The sequence below is a fragment of the Apaloderma vittatum genome, unplaced genomic scaffold (assembly GCF_000703405.1).
Source record: "Apaloderma vittatum isolate BGI_N311 unplaced genomic scaffold, ASM70340v1 scaffold13667, whole genome shotgun sequence".
NCBI lineage: Eukaryota > Metazoa > Chordata > Aves > Trogoniformes > Trogonidae > Apaloderma > Apaloderma vittatum.
Genome location: NW_009727904.1, coordinates 11,261 through 37,780, shown reverse-complemented (window position 1 = coordinate 37,780; position 26,520 = coordinate 11,261). Strand labels below are relative to the sequence as shown.

General features: G+C 40.8%; 1 protein-coding gene across 1 annotated transcript; it reads right to left on the bottom strand.

The window, feature by feature from the left end:
• Positions 1 to 5,048: 5,048 nt before the first annotated feature.
• CDC20B (cell division cycle 20B) lies at positions 5,049 to 26,359 on the bottom strand. The gene is made up of 11 exons (XM_009873886.1): positions 26,345 to 26,359; positions 25,241 to 25,418; positions 22,890 to 23,038; positions 18,778 to 18,877; positions 15,297 to 15,407; positions 13,225 to 13,421; positions 12,306 to 12,400; positions 10,594 to 10,822; positions 9,404 to 9,529; positions 8,559 to 8,676; positions 5,049 to 5,224 (listed from the first exon to the last, which is right to left on the bottom strand). Exons 1-11 carry the CDS (start codon positions 26,357 to 26,359, stop codon positions 5,049 to 5,051), a joined length of 1,494 nt encoding a protein of 497 aa, XP_009872188.1.
• Between the last annotated feature and the right edge of the window lie 161 nt (positions 26,360 to 26,520).

The window sequence follows — 26,520 nt, the reverse complement described above, 5'->3', positions numbered from 1 at the left end:
AATACATAAAAATCAGCAACATCATGTTAAAAAATCACCCGAAAACCCATCATCCAGACAAATGACAGAAAGTGTCTCAGTTGGAGTATCAGTATGATAAAGTGCCTTTCTTAACATAAAGCTATCTTAATTTTATGATGCCACTACTGATGTGATATGTAGTGAAATTTTTAAGTTCAACAACTGCCTGTCAAACAGCAAACTTACTGTGAAAAATTCTTCTAGCCTTCTCTGTATTAACAGTCTTGGACATTTTTGGTGCCTTGAATACCTGGGTTTACTTTGTTTTGCTTGGGCAGTAGGAGTTACTTGGAAGTAGGCATTAGCTAAGAGAAAGCAGAGGACAATCAAAGGGTTAAGAAGTCTTGTATTGATGTTAATTGATGTCGAAGAGGCACTCAGAAAAACAGCTGATTCTAACCCAAAGGCACCACACACCCCAACAGACAAAGTATATTACAGATTCAGATGCAAGTTGGAAATTATCACTTCACAACTGGATTTAGGAATTTCCGACTGTTCCTCTAGAAATATGACCAAAAATGTGCACACACTCACTCACTAAAAGGGGGAAAAGGTCTCACTCAAGGGTACCCAGCTAATCCAGAAATCTCGCTCACCCTGGGAGGGGTGGACACTCTCAGTCCCAGGAAGCTTCCTTGGACAGCATCCTGACCCAAGGGGAGGGGGAGATCCCCAACTGCAGACCCACTGCTCTGAGGAGGATCAACTCAAATCTCAAATTGGCTTTCCGGCGGGGCACCATTTATACCTGAGTCAAGGCTGGCTGTGGGCAATTTCTAATTAGCTCAGGAACCAGTGCGCAAACGACACGGTAAACAACCAGGCCTCATCAGGCCTCAAAAGCAGTCCTTCCCAGGTCCTTGGAACAGGCCTGTTGTCAGGTCTTTTGCAAGGTCTGTTGTCAGGGAGGATGCAACTGCCACAATTGCTTGGTCCATTACGAGGAATTAAACATTACTTAGAAACACAACATGAGAAAATACAGACTAAATTCTTTTTACACCACAGCCTTCACCCAATCTTGTTGAGAATAAACTGTAGTTTTGTCATAGAAAAATAATGAAGGGGGAACAGGGAGAGTGGCTAAGCCAGAACTTTCCAGAGCCCTTTTCTTTCATTCCTAAAATGTTTGTTCCAACTCTCAGGCTGAGAACAAAACCATGCAAACAAACACATACACAGAAGCACGCACAAACACAGAAGCAAAGCGCAAGCAGAGAAGAGGATTCCCAGCCAAGTCAGATCAAGTTGGATCAGTGAAGCTGAGAGGAGAATTTGCCCAACTGATTGGTACTGAAACTCAAACTGGTAACTTTGATTCTGTCTTTAAACACACCAGAAATAAGTAAGACAGGTCCAGATTTTTCTATTCTTGCAAACTACCAAATCCTTGCTTAGGAAATAACTGATTCTAAAAACCTTCAGAAAACAAAAATATCCTTATCAATCTAGTGAAAAACATGTAGCTGATCTTCAAGCAACTGATCTCCTAGAGCTATTTCGTTCTTCCTGTACATCAGCCTTACTTCATTTCTTTCCTCTTTGCTCACTTTCTCACTTTCTTTCATTCTGCTATAGAATTGTTTTCATTTTACTGCTTCCTCTTTGGTCTACTTCTTCCTCTTTCCTGGAAGTCAGAGGCAGCATCCTTGTCCACAGAAAATGCCACTCAAAACCTATCATCCAGTACTTCTCCATTTTCAGACAGAAGTTCTGACCCAAAGGTTGCAGAACCATAGAGACAAGGAAAGAGAGGTTCTGACCCAGGAGAAGCTTGCAATGCATGACTAAATGTGCAAGAAAAAACGTGCAGCCTTTCCCAGCTTGAAATTCAGGATCTACCCCAAAATACTTAAAAAACTTATTTTTTAACATGAGTTTTATTTAGTGAATTATGTGATGTGAGCCAGTGGAACTGGACTTACATGCTAAACAAAATATTCAGGCCTCTGTCACACTGCCAGTGTGGAAATCCGTGGGAAAAAAAAAGTAGAAGCAAGAGCAAGAAGATAGAACTGAGTTTTCACCTGGGCAAGCACTTTCTCTGATCAAGAGGCATGAACTCAATCACAACACAGATCCACCACTATGGGATAAAACTCATGAAAGTTTATGTACTAGCTAAAAAAAAGTTATGATCATTTGATGTCATTGTGGCATCTAGAATGTAACAATATTTTCTCACTGTGGCTGTATGACATATTTGATGGAAATTAACAGGTACAAACTAATGCAACATTTGTGTAGGTCACGTCAAAGCAGATCATACAGTGGCTGAAGAACAGGGGACTGCTAGAGACCAGTGCATTTATGCACAGAAACAAAACGACTCACCAGTCTAAGTTTCTTTAATACATTTTATTGCTTTACAGACAGAAAATCACTTTATCCTACTGGTACACCTGGGAAGACACGTGCCCTGTATGGGTAATGAAGTTTTCCTCTTGTAAAAACTGGGTTTGTCCTCCAGTTTTGGATTCCGTATGTTGTGCAGTGCTCTACCTTGGAGAGAACTGTGAGGATGAAGGCCTGAGTTTAGGAAATTTAAATTTTACTTAATCCTCTGTGCAATCTCTGGAGACTCAGACTTTAGTGCATATAGACCTCAGGTGCAGAAAAAGCTGACCTCTTAGAAATGGGTTTTGATTTCTGTCTCAGAATGGACCTGAACGATATATTGACTTCATATGTTACGACCTCTGCACTGGCAGAATGAGGCAGCTATGCAAGAACATAGATTTACTTTCAGCAGCTGCACACTCTATACCTGCAAGTATTCAGCAATATTACCTGCAAAAGATTAGTGAAGCAGCAACAAGCTGCCTACTCAAGCCCCAAAATTCCTATTACACAAAGATAGATACTTGCCAGGTATCTGACAATAACAATAAAGGAGTCTCAAGAAAAGAAGTACATCCAGAAAACACGCTCCGGTACATGTGTAATTTCACTCAATGTTAGTCAGAATCTGGAATTTAAATGCATGCTTAAATGCTTTCTCAGACATGGTCACAGAATAGAGCTTCATATCACACGTACAGGATTCTCTCATATTTATGTGCTGTTCATCAGTTGTACTGAAATCAGTGACTTCTGTCACTTTTAGACATAGTGTTGAAACACTTCTGTGAAAATACAGCTGGACCACTCAATAATAAATAACTATAATTAACTAAGAAATGAGTACTTCTCAGTCTCAAAGAAATGTATTTTCTTATTTTGACAGCTGAGCATCCAACAAAACGTGCACGGCTTCAATATCGACTAGCTCCTTCCCTACCACTTCCCCCCATATATCTGGCAAACCAGTATCATTTAGGTACTGTAAAAGGGAAGAGTGAGAATTCTGGGAGAATCAAAAGAATATATGAGCAAAGAGACTAATTCCACTCCTTTTTTCCTATTCCAAATAGAAAAAAAATGTTTTTAACATTTTAAAAACTTTTAAATTATTCTAAAAACTATCCTGAATATTTAAATCAGATTCTAAATGTTTCATAGTCTGCTGCAATAAACATGCTTATATTAGAAGACAGACAGGCACAGTACAAGTTATTTTGCATTCTTAGATTTCAGCTTCTTGGTAGTCATTTCTTAAGCAATAATCAATGTTCCCATTTTCTAACCTGTTTTGAAGACCACGCAAGATGACATCAGAAACCAACAGTTTAGTAGCAGTTTTATTGCAGATTAGCATCTTGCTAGGTAAAAAAGATGAGTGGTCTCAGTCTCCCAGACCTAAATTTAGCAATCACGTGATTTCTCAACAGTAGAAGATGAGGTTTTAAAAATCATGAGAACTGAAGACATCAGAGTTTCACATCCAGAGGTACTTGTTACATTGTTAACGTTGCCTTTTCAGGCATTTGATCATGCGTCATGTTCCATGGACTGACACTGCTCTACTATCTTAATCTCCCATTCTTCCCCAGCTACAGGGAATGTTATAAATATTACCAGCTACAAAAAAAAAAATTAAAATGAGTTTCTGAGCTCACAGGTCTTTAACATACAAATGCAAGAGTGAATCCTTACCCCTTGCCTGTCATTCCTAATAATGAAAGCAAAGCTCCAAAGATGTCTGTGGATAGAACATGTTTTGAACAGCACTAATGAGATATATCTGAACAGCATCTTAAGACCAGTCCTGACACCCTTACTTTGCTGTTGACAGTGTGCAAGTCTTACACAGGCAAATATCTGTTAAAGTTTATTTATTTACTAAATAAAATTCGTAAGAGGATGACAACTGACAAGTTTGCTGACCAGAATTAAGCTGGTACCCTTAAGGAATTAATGAATCAACTGCTGTCTTTGATCCAAACATCACTTCTTTCAATATGCCCATCTGGTTTATTAACCAGTTGATTATGTAATTATGCATAATAATATAATAATTATTCAATTATTTATATTTTCAATCATTGTCAAACATAGTAGGTGGGTTTAAGGAAAATAAACAATTCAAAATCCAATAAGGACAGTTTTCTAATTAAGCTAGCTACCATTACCACTACAAAAGCAATAAAGAATTCCCAATAAATTATTTATATTTTGTTGGTTACATATTTAACCTAGATCTCTAGAAACAGACATATTCTGTACTGTGGCCTATGGGATATCTAGAACAATACAGACCCCTGGATTGGTCTCTGCTGATGCTACCCTTTGAATAATTCAATGATATTTACACAAACTGGCATATAGTTCCAAATGGGGGTGTCACTATGATGTAAAATTACTTACAAGAATCACAGCTAAAAGCAGAACCTAAGACTTTATGCTGGCACTTGATGTAAGGTGGATTCCATCCATGCTTGTTAGTTTAATAAAAATAAATATGATGTTATTCTTCAGTTAGAATGTGTTTCCTCTAGGGTAAGTAAGACAAGCTACTAACATTTCACATGACAGATTGAAGGGGAAAATATTTTCTCTAGAAAAAAAATGTACTGTCTTATGCCATGTTTCCATTGGAAGGGACATGCATATTTTGAATTATTGAATGGGCTACATATATTTAATCACTTGCTTTCAAGGAAAAGTGAGCTCAGATAACCAGATGAAAAAACCTTGCTGCTGTGCTTGCTTTCCTCAGACTCGTAGCATTTCCACAGACAAGCTATCCCATCAGCCGCAACTGAAAGGAACCTGCTCTGATCTGGACTCAGGGCTATATGCAGGACTCTCCCTTTGTGACCTGTAAAATAAAATACGTTTAAAAAAAAAAAAAAAAGATAACATCACAATTCTACATTGATTATGCCAGTCACTCTCACAACCCCCACTCACATTATGGCTTATTCCACTTTTACTGCAGCAGCAAAACATACTGAATATAAAACAGGAAGCTAGCATTATATATAGAATATTTTCACATTAAGAAAGAGCTGAAAGCAATATTTTCTTATTAGGGACCAGGCTTTAACTGCCAGGACTGCACCACATTGAGAAAACATTTTTGTCAAAGGAGAACATTGAACTCTTGATCCTCCACACATTTACAGTATCAGTCTCACAGGCATTTGTGAATGTGTCTTGCTGCTGAGCTTTCCCATTTGGCTGCACATGCTTTGCAGACAGTTTGCAGCTGATTCAACAATAATAAGATAGTGTCTCCAGCTGCTCAGTTATTAGTGTTAAGGATATCTTTTAACAGTGATCCCACTAAATAATCTATTGGAATTGTATACTGAGCTTTTCTGCAGTTGCAGTAAACCTCATTGCTCTGTCACTGACCTCCTGTATCATCTAGCATGATGTCAATGTTAAGCAAACCCATGAGGTTTTTAGACACATGGGGGCATGAGAAATCAGAAGCCTTTGTACTCTAAGTTACTGGCCTTAGCTTCTCTGATCGGGTGATTTACTGATAATCATTTACTGAGCTAGTCACCCAAAAGGAAAAAAGAAACCTCTAAACCATAGTGTACTTAATCTAAAATAGACTAGATGAACCACATCCTTAAAGGAAGTGTGAAGGTAGGAAGTAAGTCTTAGGTGACCAACTTGAATACTCACCTGTGGTAACCATTGTCCTCCCATCATCTGTACCTGAATTTTCCATGAACAGAAGGCGATAGCACTTTTCTAGCTCAAAATAATTTTATGAGGATAAACATGTGAGGAGCTGTAAAGCACCCTGAAAATGTGGTACTTATCACAATGGTACCTCATGAAGATCGAAAGGACTGTTGCAGATGGACAGTCTGTTCTAACTGTGACTAAAAGCATATATTGGCTGTTCTAGTGGTGAGTAACATGTCCGTCCTTAACTTTGCGACTAGAATTTTGATACCACCACTAAACCATTTCATCAGATATAAACTGTCAGGCTTTGAGCACTCTCATATTATTAGGCGTATATGATGTTTGTCAATACTTAAGACCAGGAGTTTACAACATTGTGAATTCTTTACACTGTCTCTCTTCACTGTATGTAACATCTCTGAAGGAAGAGCTGGAGAGGTAGTCTCTGGAGATATCTCTGGAGATATCTTTAACTATCTACAACACTGATTGAAATTTGATTATTAGTTTCTTTTATGTCAAAAAGAAGTGAAAGGGAATAGGGAGAAATCAGAAAAGCTGAAATTACTACCTTCCATGTTGTCTGTGTGAAATTTCCTGGGTTTAGTTCAATTTTTCAAGATCGCATTCAGTTATTTTTCAAAGCAATTACATACTTAGTTTGCTTGTATGTTTTCCTTGACCTACAACTTTTCTAGCAGGAGGGCATTACATCCAAAGTGAATCTTTCTTTTTTAGTAAATTACTCTCTTAGTTCTATCAGAAGTATCTCAAAAACATAAAACATAAATATTACTGCCTTTCAGTTGTTGTTCTGTTCTGAATATGCTCAGTAATAGGTAACATCAATTACTGAAGTAGGCATCCCCAGCTGACGGTGCTTCATTGCTAAGGCGTTCAGCATTTTGCAGGATTAAACTTACAAACATTTGAGAAACCTCAAGCTACAGCAGTTAAGACTAATGTTCATGACTCTTTCCAGACCGTTTCTGAGAACATTACAGGGCATTAATAATCCAAGGGCTGGAGCAACTCTCCTACGAGGACAGGCTGACAGCTTGGGTTATTCAACCTGGAGAAGAGAAGGCTCCAGGGAGACCTTATAATGATGTTCCTGTGCCTGAAGGGGCCTACAGGAGAGCTGGGACAGGACTGTTTGAAAGGGTGTGTAGCAATAGGATGAGGGGCAATGGTTTTAAACTAGAGCAGGGTAGATTTAGATTAGATATCAGGAAGAAGTTACTTTGAGGGTGGTGAAACACTGGCACAGGTTGCCCCGAGAGGTGGTGGAGGCCCCATCCCTGGAGACATTCAAGGTCAGGCTTGATGGGGCTCTGAGCAACCTGATCCAGTTAAAGATGTCCCTGCTCACTGCAGGGGGGTTGGACTAGATGACCTTTAAAGGTCCCTTCCAGCCCAACACGTTCTATGATTCTGTGACTACCTTAACAGCTGTAAATAAATAAGGAGGGATAAAGAAGGAAAAGCAGCACAGACAGCATGACACATGGATAATGTGTAATCATATCCACGTATGTCTCTGCTGCCCTCTCTCTTCCATCCATATTTGTTTGGACTCTCCTGTGCTTTCCTCTTACAGGTAGTCTGGAAGCCAAGTCCCTGATTCCACCCAAGTCCCTGGTTCCAAGGACAGCATCCCAGTACAGCAGGTTGTAATAAATCAGGAATTTAATAAATGCCTTCAAATGTAAGAACAGGGTACAAAAAGTATTTGTAAATATCAACTGTCAAGTTAAAAATCCAAAGCCACTTTCGCCATATCTCGTAAGTGCATGTGAAAAACAACCATATTTGGGAAAATGCAGCCAGTGCATAAATAATCTATTTTTCTTTAACTTCTGATACTTCTACTGTATCATTGCAGTTAACAAAAACATGTCGGACTGAATGCACAGGAGTGACAGCAAGCACCGGAAACAGGAAGGCTTATTGCAAGGAACAGCTTTTTTACGTAGTGTAGCCCTACAGCACCATCAACCAACACAGAGCTGCAAGAAAACTCCACTTTCCTCTAGCTGCCAGCATGGTACAAAGGAAACATGCTGCACCACAGACAGCTCCAAACAACACCTGGAGATTTATTTCAAACATCATTTGGAAGTTGGTTCAGTATCCTTGCATGATGAACTGCAAAATTGAAGAGCCACAACTAGCAATCCGATATCAGCACACTAAATCCAGACCTAGTAAGCCTTAGGGAGAAGTGGAAATCTGCATCCTGCACCTGGGATGGCCTTGGAAATGACATCAAAACCCAGGAATTTTACAGAAGCAACTTATACCATTATCTTAGTAAGTCAATCTTTATCATTCCATAAATAAGGATTGTGTACATGAATCCACCTGTGTATGCAGAGGGAGGATGTGTGGGTGACTGCTCTTTTAACACTTTTTTTACATATGTGCGTAAGGCATGCACTTGCAAAACCACACTGATTAGACAGTTAACTGAAATAATTAAAACGACTAACTGAAATACTTGCCATAGAGTTCTGAAGAATTGGTAAGCATGGGATACTTCCATATTTTCATCTGATTTCCAGGAAGACCTTGTCCAGTCATCAGTTTGCTGCTTTTGGGTAACCAGAGCAAGGAACAAATCTATTGCAATTTAAAATTCTGCTTTAATTTTCAGGAAGAGTCAACATACACCATCCAGTAGATTTGAAATGTTATCTACAATGTTTAAACAAGCTAATGAGAAATAGTTCCAGCAGAATATTTACTTGTTTAGAAGCATCATTTCACTCCCTACAACACTTCAAAGTACAGCTGCCTTATTGTCCTATCTAAACATGATAACTGCCTATCAGTATAAAACCGAAGTCCTGCAAACACACCCTCAGCTAATTGTAATAGCTCCAGGAAAATCAAGAGTTATGCTGCTTTACTGTATTTGAGAATCTGTTCCTCTGTCTCCTAATATTCAAACTCCAGAGATGGATATTTGCCCTTTGACTCTCATACCTCTTCTCACCCCAGCACTCTGGGAATTTTCCCGCCCTCTCAACATTCTCTCCACATCAAGAGTTTTGGCCAAAACTATTATTGCAGATAAGGAAAAGATGATGAGAAATGTCTGGCCGCAAGACCACCTCCTCTTCAATCACTTCTGTGCGGAGACAGAAGTGGTGAATGAGAAATAACAAAGTGCTTCTGAGTCAAACCACACACTGCAGTGCTGAAAGTAGCAAAACTGAACATCCAGAGAAAATTCTGCTGCTCCTCTGACCGTAGAACCACTCTCAACATCAGTGGGAGTTTGCCAGATGAGCATAGCTATACAGGGAGAGAACAGCTTACGTGTGCAGACGTTTCATCACTTCACCTGAGAATCTGTAGCTACACTTCGGATGATTTTCTCACGATTTATGTCCCAAACACGCAAAATCCCATCTTTCATTCCACCTCCTGTGGCAAGGACTTTGGATTGCCAAGGACACCAGTTCATAGCCTGAAAAAAAAAATGAGAAAAAATAAAGAAATGTTAGAATAGACTAGGAGTTTAGCTGGAAAAACAGAGTAGTTTTTGCTTAAAAGCCTAGTTAGACAAATAAACTGCAACAAGCACTCAGAAAGTATGCACACAGCAATGCAGGATCCCAAATCTCCAAATGATTATTTCCTTGCCATTGCTTCACCATAGCCAGCACTGTCCCACATATGCTCATGAAACTTCAGATTCTCTGCTTACCCTTCACAAGCCAAAGACTCACACCTCAGTACAAGAAGAAACCAGCAGGACAGAGTCTTACCTCCTAACCCAAGCCATCACAGAAGCCTAAGCAACATGACTGACAAGAGACCTGGTTTCTTTTGAGATATTTCCAGGATATGCCTATGGCTCAGCCTCTACCTGAAGAAAAGCTACTATGAACTCAATTCCACCTGTTTCAGTAAACTCTTCTGACCCTTTAACTCCAGCACTTCAGGCCAGCCTCAGATTCTTTTGGGAGGACAAACACCTTATAAGTGCTGGACTCCCCTGACTCTTATTACTAATACCTGTCTTCTGTCCCACACAGACTGGGACATCATAAAGGTGAAGGATCTTAAATTGTCTCATTTCCTACCTCAAATTATTTACTAACAGGAATTACATGAAAATATAGGCAGGAGGGGAAAAGAAACCTCATATTCAAATTAATTGCAGCAGACAGAATTTTCAAAAATTCCAGAAATTGAAAGATCTTGTTTGTTAACTTGTAGGCATTGCACCACCAAACTTTTCTGTGCAAGGTAGAAAGATACAAGGAGAAGGCTGTAAATTTTACTTCTATTTGGCATTATACTGACAAAGGCCTATTAATCCAGTAAAATTTCCCAACCAAAGCCCTAACAAACTTACCTGTGACTTGGAATTGGGAGAACTGGTCTTAAAATTACCTGCATCACCGTCAAGGAGAAGAAACTAGTAGATATCTGTGAGATAATTTGAAAAAATCCCTACCTGTCCACATCAACAATAGGATTTCATGGCAGCAAATATAGGGAAGCAGAGAGTCCTTCTCCATATACCTTAACTGCTGAGGAATGAGGTATGGTTTTCAGTGGCTGTGACTGCAATTTCACACCAGGGTCATTAGGCCAGATACTCAGTATACCATCACTAGACCCACTTGCCAGCAACTGGTCAGTTAGTGACCATTTCAGGCTGCAAATGCTTTTTTTGTTTTGGCAAAGAGTCCCAACATGGTGCTGAGCAACCCGAACATCATGGTGATGAATAGATCCTAGATGTGAACCACTGTAGAAAAGACAAGACAGTATGGGTTTAATGTTAAAGAAGACAAGCTACATTGTCACACTGTTTCTTCAGTGGTTTCAGAAGCAAACCACATCTGAGTGAAATGTGTCTGCAGAACAACAGTATTTAGCAAAAGGAAACACAAAGCAACTATCAAAACGACACCCTGACTGTAGAGGTGGCTGACAACACAAAGGAGCCAAGCAGCTGCTCAGTTCAAGCCAGGTAGAATACCTCTTCTCTCTCATAGTTTTCATTTCCCTGAAGATATATTGTATGTCACTAACCTGCACTATGTTCAGCTGTCAAGATATTTCCTGTTCTCCATAAAAAATCACTTTGCAAGATGATTTTTGTCAAAGCCACATATCACTCTATGCCCACCAAAAACACTTTTGAGCTGCATTGGTCTGGGAAAGGACTTAGTAGTGAGCCACAGAGTGTTCTTTGTTTCCAAACCTTCTATACTGAAGGTTATGCCACTTGGCATTGGCAGGACACTCCAGCTGCATCCTTGTAACTTAACCCCACAGCGCTGCTGCTCCACCAGCACCATTTTATTAACTGGTTGATCAGCTGGTGTACTTGTACCTCACTCCAGCTAGCAGACCCAACACAATCAAAAACCAGAGCATACTGTGAAATCAAAGTGAAACTACTTCTAGTGTTCCTAGATCGAGATATACTAGTTCAATTTTGAGTTTAACAATAGATTCGGTCCACCCTTGCTATTATTTCTGCATTTAAATTAAACAGAAGACTATCATATGATTTTAAAGTCATAGAAGCGTTCATCACAAGTCTCCTCTCAAGTCTTCTCTCAGCCCCTTCAAGCATGAGTCAAAAACCTGAAACAGAAAGTGGGAGGAAATAAAACCACAAAAGAGTACTCTCAGTCTTTCTCATCCAAGTTCCCATATTGAAGTGGTCGCTCAATACAAAATATCCACTAGCTGGTATAAAATTCACCCCTGGTAAAGAAAAGGTCAACCACTCCAATTGTCCTTGGGTTGTGGATTGCAACAAGCTTCCGTTGTAGATACACAGCTAGAGACATGCACTAATCATAACAACTGTGTTTCTCTGTGCACCTGAAAAGACAGATGCAGTCTTGACACCAATGGAAGGGCAGTCCAAACTACATGCAGGTTCCACTGAGACCAGACCCAGTGGAGACAACACCATTCCAAGCTCAGGCTTTGCACAAAACCAGTGCCAACAGCCTCCATATGTTAGTGAAATTCTGCCAGCAGTGAGTTTTCTGGATGGAGAGTAAGAGATAGAGAGTAGAGTCAAGTTAAATCCCCTTTGGCTGCTTTTCTGCCATACAGTAAATCTACATATGATTTCCATGCCAGCTGATAAGTAGAGGAACAGGATAAATCACCTTTGAGCAAAGCCAAGGAAAACAGCTAAAATGAATGGGAAATCTGTCTAAGTAAAAGCAGCAGGACTCTTTCCGGGAACATACTATGCCACTCACCTGCTCAGAATATAATGATTCCAGCTTAGAGCTCCAACTACAGACAAGTGACCAAACATATTTCTCAACCTCTTTTTGGTTTCAATGTCCCACAGCTGCCAATCCAAAACAAACAAGAAATACAAATATAACAACAACAAAAAAAAGTTTGCATTCTCTTCATGTTTGCAGTTCTGACTTGACATATGGACAACATCAAGCTCATTTATTTTACAAGTAAGACAAGAATTATTATTTCCATATATCAGTGATGGTGAAGTCAGATAGGGTTGAAGGGAATGCACATCTGTCAGTTTAAAGCTGTTTATTTACAGTATATGGAAGTCCATATTTGAAAGCACTGGCCTTCAGACCTTCAGACTGCTGACTCCAGACTCCAGCAGGTAAGTCTCCATGTTATCTAGCATCTCAGCCAAAATCCCACAAAAATCTTTTGATAATAGGACTGTGCTGTAACAGCAGGCTGAGAGGTATGTGTATAACTGAAGTCCAGATCTCATGTGTGATTCCATAAAAGGTTCTGGATTGAGTTCTCAAGGCATCCATCACTAGAGTGATCTTAGCAAGAGAGATACAAGAAAAAAGTAGCCTGTGCTGAGTGAAATAATTTGATGAAAGAGTTCCTCTTATGGAAGAAAAAAAATGGGATTGTCTCTGAACAACCGATCACTAATTCAGTCACTGGCTTTTTAGTGGCTTTAGAGGCTCCATTGAATACAGAAAACACTGGATTGTCACTAAGCCATTCAGTAAGGTGCAGCATGATAGAGGCAAGGGCTGTATATTGTCTCTGACTGATATGTTCTGTAATTTAGCTACCATTTTCATTTGTTTCCTTAAAAAAAAATCATTATCAGATTGTCTTGTGGTCACTTTAGCTAAAAATGGAGAAAGACTAAAAAAGTAAATTATCTAGTACTTGCACTTCTCCATCACTGGTGCCAACTGCAAGGCAAGTTCCTTCTTTTATCCAAGCCAGAGATGAAATGTATTTGGAACTGGAATTCAAATCAATGCTTTCAATGGCTTGAAGAGTTCCTCCACTCCAGATGTGTGCAGCAGATCCTACAGCAATACCAATGAGATTTTCAAGGCTCCAATCCAGTATGTTTAGATCTAGAAAAAAGCTACTGAAAATTACTGGAAAAAAAGTTGTAGTTAATTGGATGGTGTAAGGGGGTGTATGATTTTGGTTAAAAAGGCGGGTTTTTTCTGAACAGTTATGGAAAAAATTCGAGAGAATACTTCTATAAAACCATTACTGGCAAGTATTCCTCATACATGAAGGCAAGTATCTCTTACAAGGCAACGTTTTTGCTAAGTCTGATCTCCACAAGCTAGTATCTTTGCACAGCATGATCTGATTTACAGCTTCCCCACTAAAATTTTCTAATCCTTCACCCTGCATTTTGGATCGCCACATCACTCACTCTTAATTTCTGCCACCAGAAATGAGATTCCTCCACCAACAGCTACAGTTTCAAAATCACCCTTGTTATAGGGTAATTCTTATTTTTGAGAAAGATATAGGAGATAGTCTACATACTACAGTCTGTCCCACATCTTCAGGTTAATGGTAACATTTACTCTACGCATGACAAGGGAAAAAAATGCACAAAGCATTCAGAGTTTGCTGATCAAGTGTTTGATGGAAATACTGTTTACATTGCCCCTGCTGCTGGGCACATTGCACTTACAGATCCTGGCAAAGCAAATCACTACAGCTACTACCCTCAGAACAACCTGCATGTCAGGTAGGCCAGAAGTTAGCATACAACATTTAATACTACATTCTGATATGCCAAGGGAAATCCTCAGCTGTCCACTTAGGACAGCTTATAAATCATTCTGCATGACTCCTGAGGAACAGAAGAGAGCCAAGTCGCTCTCCATCAGCTATCAGCAGTCCTGGTTAACGGAGGAGGTCCCGGATGACTGGAAACTTGCCAATGTGACACCCATCTACAAGAAGGGCAGGAAAGAGGATGGTGGTGGAGTCACCAACCCTGGAGGTGTTTAAAAAAAAAGTAGATCTAGCACTTGAGGCTATGGTGTAGTGGTTAGGTATGCTGGGATGAAGGTTGGACTAGATGATCTTCAGAGGTCCCTTCCAACCCCGAACATTCTGTGATTCTGTGATTCTGTGATTACCATAGGCCAAGGTCTGACATCATAATTTGGTAACTAAATCATTCTGAAGAACAGCTGAATCTGTCAGTCAGATGTTTGACTACAGTTTTGGTTGTAGCAGCTGGCAATCACTTCCAAAGGCTTCTGTCAATGCTGTTCACCTTGGGATACACTTTGTGCACAATCGGTATAAATCATACAAGCAAACCTTTGTCCTGTTCATAGATATTACAGGAACACTTGCAAGAATATGTTGATAAAATCTTCACAGGGACTTTTACTTGCACATACTGAGTTGCTAGTTAGCTCTTATGAAGTGTTAAAATACGTATTTGCTGCTGTACATCAGCGATCTGCATGTGTTCATGTGTAGCTTGTGCATGTTTAATTTTTGCCTGTGCACAACTAAAAATGTAAGCAAGAATCTAGTTCAAAAGGTATTTGTCATCCAAATTATAAACAAAGTCACTGATGTCTCTCAAAACAAGAGATTTCAAGATCTTCTCAATAAAGTTGCTGCTGTGTTGACTGGCTGCTAGATATTCAAGATGACAGCTGAAACATCTAAATTTAAGAGAGGTAAGTATATTGGTATGATTTGAAAGTTGTGTAGAAATTTACAGCTGAAGGAAACTGAATAAGAGTTAGGCAGTATTGACTCTAGGGTTTGATAAATCATGTCTCCATCTTGGGACAGGCAGTTTTCAAAGATGTATCCTTATAAGAAAAATGACATCATGCAGCCATCCTCTGGAGGTTGCATTTTATGTGAAGGGGACATATCTTCATCATCCTTCTTGAAACATACTTAAGAATTCCTAATCTCTGCAAAAAAACACCACACAGGAGAAATTAACTTACAGTAATCATTGCGCAAGCCAGTAATATGAATCCTCACTTCTGGCTCTGGTGCTATGGAAGGTTTCATGGTGGTAATAGCTCTAAACTCATTCTGGGTCCCGTCTCGGCATCCTGTATTTGAAGATTCACCACACCCAAATCAGTAATGCAGAATGCTACCAGCTTTTCTCAGGCCTATTCTCACTTTATCTCACTCTCCATGGTCCAGAGGAGGCCAGAAAGGTCTAACTCATCCTGAGCAGACTCAAAGCACTACATACTAGGTGAAAACCACCTTTTACCACCTCTTTCAAACCTCCAAGGATTGAGTCAGCTAGACTAGAGAACCGGGTCCACTACATTTGGTTTAAATTGCAACACAAGTCAGTACAGAATGTGGAGGTTTTTGTCTTTTTCACCTTAGTTGTCTGTCAAAACCTGTTAGTAGCAGAATGTTTCATTTGTGCTCACCCACTTCAAAACCTCCTCATATAGCAATTAACGTTTATGCCTTCTGGTGTTAATTTCTGACCAAAATGTCTCCCCTATCAATACCTAACCACAGGAAAAGGCTTTTAAAGCACACATGATTTGATAACAGCACACTAAGCTTGTGACAACACAGAAGCGAGAAACAAAAGCAAATGCAAGAATGAGCAAGTGGAAGAATCATCCTTTGTGGTCATCATCTATATTATGCTGCAAGGACACCAAAAGACCATAGAAAAAGTGCCAGATCATTACCACTATGAATCATTTAATGCTAGATTTGTACGTGTAAGAAATTATCTTGCTGTAATTTGCAATCAGAAAGCTGGAGATTCACATTTCTGTGCTTTTCTTTGTGTTTAGACTTCCTTTTTGAATTATTCTCCAGAGAGCAGTATTAAGAACGTATATCAAAAGTTTCAGGGGCAGAAGACATTACTTATCTCTACAGCTAACCTTCTCTGTACAAAAATAATCAACACTAACAAAGTTTTTGTACTCTGTAACTTTTGTACACCATAACACAAACACCCTGCATTTTAACCTCTGTGATCCCTCAGCTTTACATTGAATATGATGTATATGGAATGGAATATTCTTATTGGTCACTTGCCCCGTCCATTCCTCCCCAAAGGTGCAACCTTTTACTTCCCTGTGACTCCTTTTACGTCTTGGCATCCCCAACCTTGGTCACTGCAGGAGCAAGTATAGACAAGAGCCTTTCTGCATCTCAAACCCTGGTAGTAACTATAAACATCAGGTGTTACCACTTCTAGCAGCACACACTGTCTGCAAAAACATGCTGCTAACTTCAGAAAGTGCAGTCTCTGAGACTGATCCGAAAAGTTAAATCACTTCTGTTTAGCTCAAACCAGGACAAAGTCCAGTGATAAACTGGAGAACTTATTTCACACGGTCCTTCACTACTCTGTCCCGAATCTTATCCGCTAATCCAAAATTAACTCTGCCAGACAACAGATATTTTCCCTCTCAGATATTTTCCCTCTCAGATATTTTACCTCTCTTCTCTCCAAATAAAGACTGAAGATGAGCCAGAAACAGGACACAGTGATTTTCTTCTGTAGCTAAAATTTTGTGAAGTTCTCAGACCTGTCCAATGGGATATGTAACACAGCATTCTAACATCAAAAAAGCCTAATGTTACAGAAATCAAATTTCTCTGTATAGGAAAATTTGTATTTATAGCATCTAGATTTTTTGTTATTTTTTGAAAACTTTACCAAACCTTTCTGAATCTAGCCAAGTAAGATAATTCAGGAAAATTAAGGCGCTTAATTGTAATAGTTGCATGTACAGCAACACTTCTGAAGCACTCTGAAAACGTTTTTCTTCTTTAGCATTAGCTGCTATTATTTAGTAGTGAGATATGAAGGATGAAATAATCTCTGTAACTCATTTCAGGTTTTCCTCATGAGCAATTCATCTACCCCAAATTCATACTGATCACACTTTCAGCTCTATCCACTTACTTCGTAGACACATGAATGTTCATAACAGGCTTTGTAATTAATGGAAATTAAGCTCATTAAAACATTTGTGTTATTTTGCCTGGTTACTTGCAGGTATCACTGACTTTTGATAGGATTTCAGCTCCCACATGCCTGTGTCACTTCTCAAAATGAGAGTCAGGAAGCGGTAAGTAGTCAGCTCTGTCACGCCAGACCACTTGAACAACAGTAGTAGGTGGATGGAATAAAACTCAGTACTCCCAATACCTGTATTAATTTGCCATTAAGAAAATATCCAGTGACTAATCCCTGTACTGTTGCTATTGACTGCTCTGAAATGAGTCTTATTTACATGGAGAAAAACAACAAAGGAATATATAAATCTATCACGTAGCCCCCAACTTCTCATACAGGAGCTAAACTCCAGATTCATAAATAAGTTGTTTCTTACTGTTTTCACATGAGCATGAATCAGGCCCTGCCTGGCAAGAACTTGTCATCACAGAAAGAGCCAGATCATCAAAACAAATCACCTATCCAGGATAGAACACAATGAAATACTAGTCTGATGTTTAATAAATTGCCTCATACTCAAAAAACTCTGGAAATATCTGTATTATTTCACAGGTTAGCTCCTCACATCCCACATGTTTTTGAATCACCTGATCACTCACACTCCTTTAGGCTCATTCATTCCTAGGATATATTTTGGAGCAAATGAACCAACTGCTCCTGCTCCACAGATGAAACGACAGGCAGTGCTAGGGACAGTTTGCTCCAGCTGCCTTTCCCTACAGGAAGGACAAACAAGACCAGATCCCACCCATCTCTGCATGTCTTGCACTTTCACGAACCCAACAGCCATAGGATACATATGCTGTATCCATTCTGCAGCACAACCCTACATTAGTTGCAGGGTTCTGAAACTAAAAAGAAGAAAGGAAATTAATGTTTTAGGGCCACCAATGCATCAGATGGGGCCCAAAGGAGAACCAAGTAAAATACTAGGGGTTAACCATACTGGAAGAGGTGGAATACTATCTCTTCACAGGCAGTGGGAACTCTAGAAATAGCCCCAAGCAGCACAAATCTCAGCCACTTGGTATGGCTTCCAGGGGCCTACAGGAAAGATGGAGAGGGACTTTGTACAAGGGCATGTGGTCACAGGATGAGGGCCAGTGGTTTTAAATTAGAGCAGGGTAGATTTAGATTAGACATTAGGAAGAAGTTCTTTATTATGAGGGTGGTGAGACTCTGGAACAGAGAAGTTGTGGATATCCCCTCCCTGGCAATGTTCCAGGCCAGGTTGGATGAGGTTTTCAGCAACCTGGTTCGAGTGGGAGTTGTGCATGACCATGGCCAGGGAGTTGGAATTAGATGATCTTTAAGGTCCCTTCCAACTCAAGCCATTCTATGATTCATGATTCTATGACTCTCTAACACTTGCTGGAACAAGTAGATGCACTTGCTTTTCTAGTTTAGATGCAGTCTGCTGTATCTTACTGTTCAGTGTGCATGAAAATATTTGATATATTGGAACATACCTTTCCAGATGCAACCGGTATTTCCACAGGTCTTCCTGTCACCACTTTCTGCAATGCCACATCGCAACTCTTGGACCACTGGAAGCTGAGAAGGATATTTCTGCTAATACATTGAAGTGAAAACATGACTGAATGAAGACATCTGTCAAAAAACTTATTTAAGCATCATGGATAATACAACTCCCATCAAAGGGCTCAACACTTGTTACATAAAAGCTTCAAAAGAGTCTCTTGGGTGGGAGATCAGTTACAAACACTGAATACTAGCGTTAAATCATGCGTTCTAACTTAAGACACCATCTTTCCTTCTGTAAAATGTCAATTCACTGATAACGACCACACAGACTTTAACAAAGCTGTCTGAACAAGGCCATCTTACCTGTGGAAAAGGTCCCAGGTCTGTACATCTGTAGATACTGCCACAGGTACTACATGTGAAACTTTAGTGCCCTCTTGTCCTCTTCTGAATTGGTGTTCAAGCTAATTTTACCAGCACACAACACCATGTTTTCTGCAAGCAGTTAAGTCTGATGCCTCTGTGAGGGAAGACCAGTTTTGTGGTGCATGCATTGCAGGGCCATTGATTTCACCATGAAACCTACTGGATGTGAGAATCCTCTCTCAGATTAGGGTCCCAGAGCCTGGACTCCATGATGTCATTCCTTAAACCATTACTACAATATGAAACTGAACATATATAGAAGGTGGCTCAGAGGAATAAGATTTTTTTAATTACTTTATCATTTCCTTGGATATCAAAGAAACAGATGATACAGCAGACAAAGACAAGAAAATGGAAATCTGAATCGTTATTGGAACTTTTTTTTTTTCAAAAAAAAAATCTTAGGTCTTTAGCCAGGATTCAGGCAAACCTCACACAGGGTCAGCTCACACAGGATATAAATCTCTTCACCAATCCCTAGTAATATGCATTTCTCCACAATATTCTCTGAGTTGAATGCTCTGGTGGCAGTTGTCTGCTTGTTCTGTAATTCTTTATTTGCAGTCAGGTGGAAATGCAGTTGATGTTTTTAGCAGCCACTTAAGAGTACTATGTTCTTCCTCCAATGTCTGTGAAATCTATCTTTTCAAGCACACTCATTGTTACTCTTCCTCAAAATCCTGTTGCAATCATGATAAGACCTGTCTTACAAAAACACAGCTGAAAAAAAATTGTTCCTCTGTTCTACAACCCAGCTGTTCTACAGCAGGCCTTCATCTCTGAGAGGCACTTTCTGTACGATTTACACAGACAACTTGGCAGAAAGCTAATCAGATTTCTTGGATCTATGTCCCTCTAAAGTAAGTGCAGACATTTCTGTGGAAAATTGATTGTTTATAAAAGGAACTAATCTTTTGGCCTGCAAACAGACCACACATGTTCACTGGAATGTGAGAAGATTTTATTTTTGATGAAACCATGCCTTTATGCTACCAGGCAGCACAAATTAAATAGTCATTAATTACTGTATCTAAGAAGATTAATAGATTTTCATATGGTTTTTTGCCAGGACTGACTTCGAAATGGCTTTAGGAAGAACTTGAGTTTTGGTCATCTCACAACGTTATCTTAAAGACCCTCACATTACACTTTCAGGAAATGTCTGATGTTCTTGATGCAGAACTGAATATCTTAGTTCTAACTGAATTCCTGCTTATAAATTACAGTGTAACTCTAGGTAAGCCACTTCACTGTAGAGATGAACGACTGACATACAGAGGACTGATGCATGATCCATAGTGGGACCAGTACTGTCTAATATCTTCATCAATGACATAGACAGACTGAGTGCACCCTCAGCAAATTTGCAGATGACACCAAGCTGAGTGATGTGGTTGACATATCTGAGGAGCAAGATGCTTGGAACCTGGAGGAGCTCAAGAAGTGGGCCCATGGGGAACCTCATGAGATTCAACAAGTTCAAATGCGAGTTCCTCCACCTGGGTCTGAACAACACCCAGTATCAAAACAGGCTAGGAGATGATGTGCTAGAGAGTAGCCCTGCAGAGAAAGACTTGGGGGTACTGGCAGATGAAAAGCTGGACATGAGACAGCAATGTGTGCTCACAGCCCAGAAGGCCGACTGTATCCTGGGTTGCATCAGAAGTACCATGGCCAAAACGTCAAGGGAGATGATTCTGCCCCTCTACTCTGCTCTGGTGAGACCCTGTCTACAGTACTTTGCCAGCTCTGGAGTCCTCAGCACAAGAAACATATCAACTGTTGGAGTGGGTCCACAGGAGGGCCACAAAAAATGTCAGAGGGAGGAAACACCTCTCCTGTGAGGAAAGGCTGAGACAGTCGGGGTTGCTCAACCTGGAAAGCAGAAGGCTCCAGGGTAACCTTATCAACACGTTTCAATACTTAGAGTGGGTCTGTAAGAAAGATGTGGACAGACTTTTTAATAGACCCTGTGAAATGTTTTACAATGAGGGTGGTGAAACACTGGAATTGGTTGCCCGGAAACATGGTAGATGCCCCATACCCAGAAAGATGGGGCTCTGAGCAATTTGATAAGGTTGAAAATGTCCCTGCTCATTGCAGAGGGTTTGGATTAGATGACCTTTAAATGTCACATCCAACTCAAACCATTCTATGAATCTGTGACTAAGAGTGAAGCCAATGACACGTACTCATCTTTTAAAAGATGTTATGTTTTAAGGAAGAATGTTTTACATACATTACTTCACAGAAAATTCTTACTACATCACAAAAAAGTTCCATTAAATTTCTCTGTGGGGTAGATTCAATTAAGATTATTAAATCCACTGAGTTGTGTATTTCAGTAACTCCAAAATTCACAGACCATCCAATCAGACTATGGAAGGGGACAGGAAGGAAGAAAGCACTGTTTTTGAAAGGATGATTTTCCAGACTAATTTGCTTATTTAGAAAGGAAAGTGATTGCCACAAGGACCAGGTTTCCCAGAATGATGAGAAAGTATGGGTTTTTTCCAACATCCAATGACCTTCAAGAGTACAACTATTAAAAGATACCAGTCAAGAAGCCTGTTAGCACACCTTTCTTGACAACATCTTCTTTTCCTAGAAGCTGAGCTTGATACCCTTATAGAAACTTCTCAATAATATTAATTAAGGATTATAAACCACTATATGCATCTCTGAAGCATCCTTATTCAGTTATGGTCAAAAAAGGAAACCACATGAAACAGCTATAAGCATCTCTAGTACTGACCTCGAACTAGCACAATCAAGGAAAGGAGAGTCCATGAAAAAGCATGGTCACTGACTAAAAATGTACATATTAATAGATGAATAGTCACAATTAGATAGCACCATAATAGAGAGGTGGGTCTGAGTGTAAAGTTATGGTAATAACTTTTACTAATACAGAAAAGTATCACCATGCTTCACATGAGAAGTCAATTTTCAGGAAGTTAGTGAACAGAAACAGTTGAGTGGCTGAAGCGTAGGTTTATTTAAGATGACCAAAAAGCAACAGATAATGCCTAAAAAGAAGAAACAAAATCAGTGTGTCAGTGTCCACTAGGAAAAACAAAGGGATAAACTGTACAGCAATAGAAAATAACACCTAAATGGGAAGGAATCTGAAGTCTGTTTCACATGTTAGGCAGATTTCATGTGTTCTTCCATCCTTGGTCAAGAATCTGACCTTCTGTTGTCATGACAAAAATTTTATTCTCACAAAGCTACTTTTCTGCAAATTTTTTATAATACCTTGTTCTGTCTACGTGACAAAAGGAACCACTACATCCTGCACAACTGAAAAAATTCTCTTCACACATAGCAGTTATAAAAGCAAGTGGAAAACTGAGTCATTCATGCTTTTCATGTGTATTTTTTACAACATACATTTTACCTCAGAGATAAGAAACATTTTGAGAGCTTTATTAGCTTGCTTTCAATCTTAGTTTGCAGGGCAATAGCTTGGAGGAAGTGGAGAGAAGCTGAACCAAGTAAACGATGAAGCAATTGTTCCTGATATTTTTCTAGCTGACATTTCCTAAACAGACCTTCTCAGGTTACTGTTCTCCATGTCGATACAGTGGTATCTGCATAACAGATTCCAGGTCAAAGATAAGGTAAAAAAAAAACCATCAGGAAAGCAAATACCCTACCTGTTTCTCACCTGTTTCTTTTCCATTTCAGTTCTATTATCCCTCCCTTCCAAGACTGCTGCAGCAGGACTACTAGGTAGAGTCACAACAGTTTTCATTATGGAGAGTTTCTTAGGTACATGAGGCATCACTGGAAAAACATTTTTAATGGAAACAATTCCTTGAAAAACCATAAACAGGGATATATGTCAAGTACTTTTCAGCATAGCACAGACTTCATAGTAGCAGTACTCTAAAAGTAGATCTGACGCACCAAGTAGGACAATGCAAATACTGACATTTGAACCAGCTATCTGCTTTCCTTTTGTTGGTGGAGAGACATTTCTATAGCACTATTCATCTTATCTGAAACAAATGTCTATAAAAGGTCAGATTGATCATTCCTTTTATAAAGAGTGCCTGTTTACTACTGTATCTCATCTCCAACCTTAGATTTATTGATGAGTTACACAGGATGTTATCCTATAGGAAATCAGTATCTGATTTCCCAGAACAATACAGGCTTTCACCACTGCTAGCAGATAGCATGCAAGACTTTCTGTTCTAGAAACTGAAGCAGGGAAGACTTCACCTTACTTTAGAAGCTGAGTTGCCTAGGATGGGAATGTATTATTGAACAGCTGTGTTATTCTGCTTAACAGGAGATAGAACTGCACTTTCTGACCAACAGCCAAGGCATAATGGGAACACATCCGAAACACTAAATTGCATCTTTTATTTGTTTTCTAAATATTTCCATTAATAATCAAGAAATGAGCTATGCTTAATTCCTTAGATCTTTCAGAAAGCTATTCTTGCATATGCAGCATGTAAACCCTTCCCCACTTTCCCCTAGCACTGCTGGAATTAAGAGTCAGTGTGTTCAAAGGCTCATTCAACCTTTCATCAGCTCCCTCTGTTGCTGATGGAGAGAAATAGCCTCTTGCAGAGACAGTTCTCCAGACCGAGTAGTGAAAGATTGATCTACGCTCTGCATGGACCTCAGGTAAGTCTCTCCCTAAGGTGACTTGAGCACTGCAGTTAAAACCAGGTGTGTGGCTGTTCTGGTTTGTGCAAAACAGAATCAATTATTTTCAGTGATTTTACTTTTCAGCTCAGTCTTTTCTCAGAGACTGCACTTTCTGAAGTCAACAGCCATGTTTTTGCAGACAGGGTCTGCTACTAGAAGTGATTATGCCTGATGTTTAAGTTACTGTCAGAGATCAGTATACAGAAAGGCTCTTGCTGATACTTGCTCCTGTAGTGACCAAGGTCAGTGCTAAACTTCATGTAATACATTGAGGGTGCTGAGAAGTAAGGTTGCACCTCCGTTGAGGAATGGACAGTACAGGTGACCAACAAAACTATTCCACTTCACATATGTCATATTCAGTATAAAGCTGAGGAATCACAGGGGTTAACTCTTCTTGCTCTGATGGTCAGCATCCAAGGAGGACTCCACCCACTTTTCTGCCTTTGATTCCGACCTCGAGTTCCCAAATCCAGCTCCTGTGTCTAGTTTCCCTCTGCTGCTGAGTTTGGGACTTCCCTAGTGCTGGCTGCTCTGCAGCATCAGTAGGGATTGCTATAGTGGGGGAGAGTTGGGTTCAATATCGGTTTTGTATATATTTATATATATGTTCATTATTTCCATTATTTCCTTATTAGTCCTATTATTGTTTCATTAGAGCTGTTTGAGTTTTCTTTTCCAATCCGTAAGTCTCTCTGCCTTATTTCCTTTCCCTTCCCATTTGGGGAGGAAGAGAGGCTAAAGAGCATCTCTCAGTGTTTAGCAGCCAGCCTAGCCCTCATCCTCGACAGCAGCAGATGTGTGTAGGGCAAAGGAGAAACAGAAAGAAGGGGAGAGGCGCGTATGGAATCTCCTGCTCTCTTGTCAGCTGTTGTTAACTGTTCCAGACACGAAGGTGCAGCAACAACCCATGTGCACTGTTACAGCCCAACGCAAACTAAACCCAGTCCAATACAGCCCCATCACAGAGGAAAAAAGACTGGTCTGCAACAGGCATAGCTTGGCTGGGGATGAGACATTTTTATCTCTCTTTCCTTTCACCCTCACCTTGATGCCAGAAGTCTTGATGACCTTCTGTCCACGCACCAGTAAGTGAACCTTGAGCCCAGCCTTGCCCTCAGGAGAGCCCTGTGTGCTCCTGTCAAGAGCTCGCTGGTGGCCCTGAGTGTGCTCCGCCTGCAAAGGCAGGTCCTGCTGCTGCTGCTGCACACAGCCATACCCAGTGCCCTGGAGATGGGGCAGCGGGGAACACCAGCCCACACCTTACACGTAATTCCCGGCTCCGGGTTATTTCAGAGGTCCCCGCACGAGCCCATCTTCTATAGGAAGACATGTCTTTACATCCCCTCTGACCTGGGGCCTTCCTTGCTGCGCCGAGGAGCCGGGGCCGCCCGGAGGCGCAAAGGCATCTCGCGTGCAGCTGCTGCCATCTTGTGACAATGGGGCTGCTCGCCACCCGCGCCATGGCCGCCAGCTTCTTCTTAATCGAGCTCTTGAACCTGGAGTACGTGGTCCTGTCGGAGTCCAGGACCTGTAGAAGTGAAAGGAGACAAAACACCGAGATTAGTCATAGAATCACAGAATCACAGAATTATTGAGGAAAAGACCTCTGAGATCATAAAGTCCAGCCTATGACCCAAGACCATCACATCAGCCAGACCAGGGCACTAAGTGCCACATCCAGCCTCTCCTTAAACACCTCCAGGGTCTGTGACTCCACCACTTCCCTGGGCAGTGCATCCCAGTGCCTGAGCACCCTCTCCATGAGGAAGGGCTTCCTGAGATCCAACCTAAACCTGCCCTGATGCAGTTTCAGGCCGTGCCCTCTCGTCCTGTCACTGGTTGCCCAGGGGAAGAGCACGAACCCCACCTAACCGCACCACCCCTTCAGGCACCTCCCTTCAGGCAGTTGTAGAGAGTGAGAACGTCCCCCCTGAGTCTCCTCTTCTCCAGGCTAAACACCCCCAGCTCCCTCAGCCTCTCCTCACAGCACTTTCCCTCTAGACCCTTCCCCAGCCTCATTGCTCTCCTCTGGACCCGCTCCAGCCCCTCAGTGTCTTACTTGCAGTGAGGGGCCCAGCCCTGCACACAGGGCTCGAGGTGAGGCCTCACCAGTGCTGAGCACAGGGACAGAATCACATCCCTGCTCCTGCTGGCCACACTGTTCCTAACACAAGCCAGGATGCCACCGGCCTTCCGGGCCACCTGGGCATGACTTAATACCATTCCATCCCCTCAAGTTTTCCTCTGCCACAGAGCGTAGGCTCAGCCGACCTCAGAGCAATAGGCCATGGAAATGGATGTTGGGCTGAGGAAGGCTCCAGCAACCAGTTACCCAGGTGGAGAAAGAGTAAAGAGGGAAAAAAGCAGAAAGAAACAAGTGTTTGTGGTCAGATAAGTACCCCTGAATCAACTGTCATACAGAAAGCCTATGGCATCAGCCTTTGAAAGACCCACAGCATCTTTAGACATGTAGCGTAGGGTCTTGAGTCTGGTCTTCCCTGAGAGACAGGAATGTGGGCAACCTCACATCTTGGCTGTCTGGAACCAGGCTGATTTTCTGCTCTTCATCTGAGGGATGGCTTAGATCCCTTTTGGTTTCTGAATCTTCTCAGGGCCACTGCAGCTTGCTT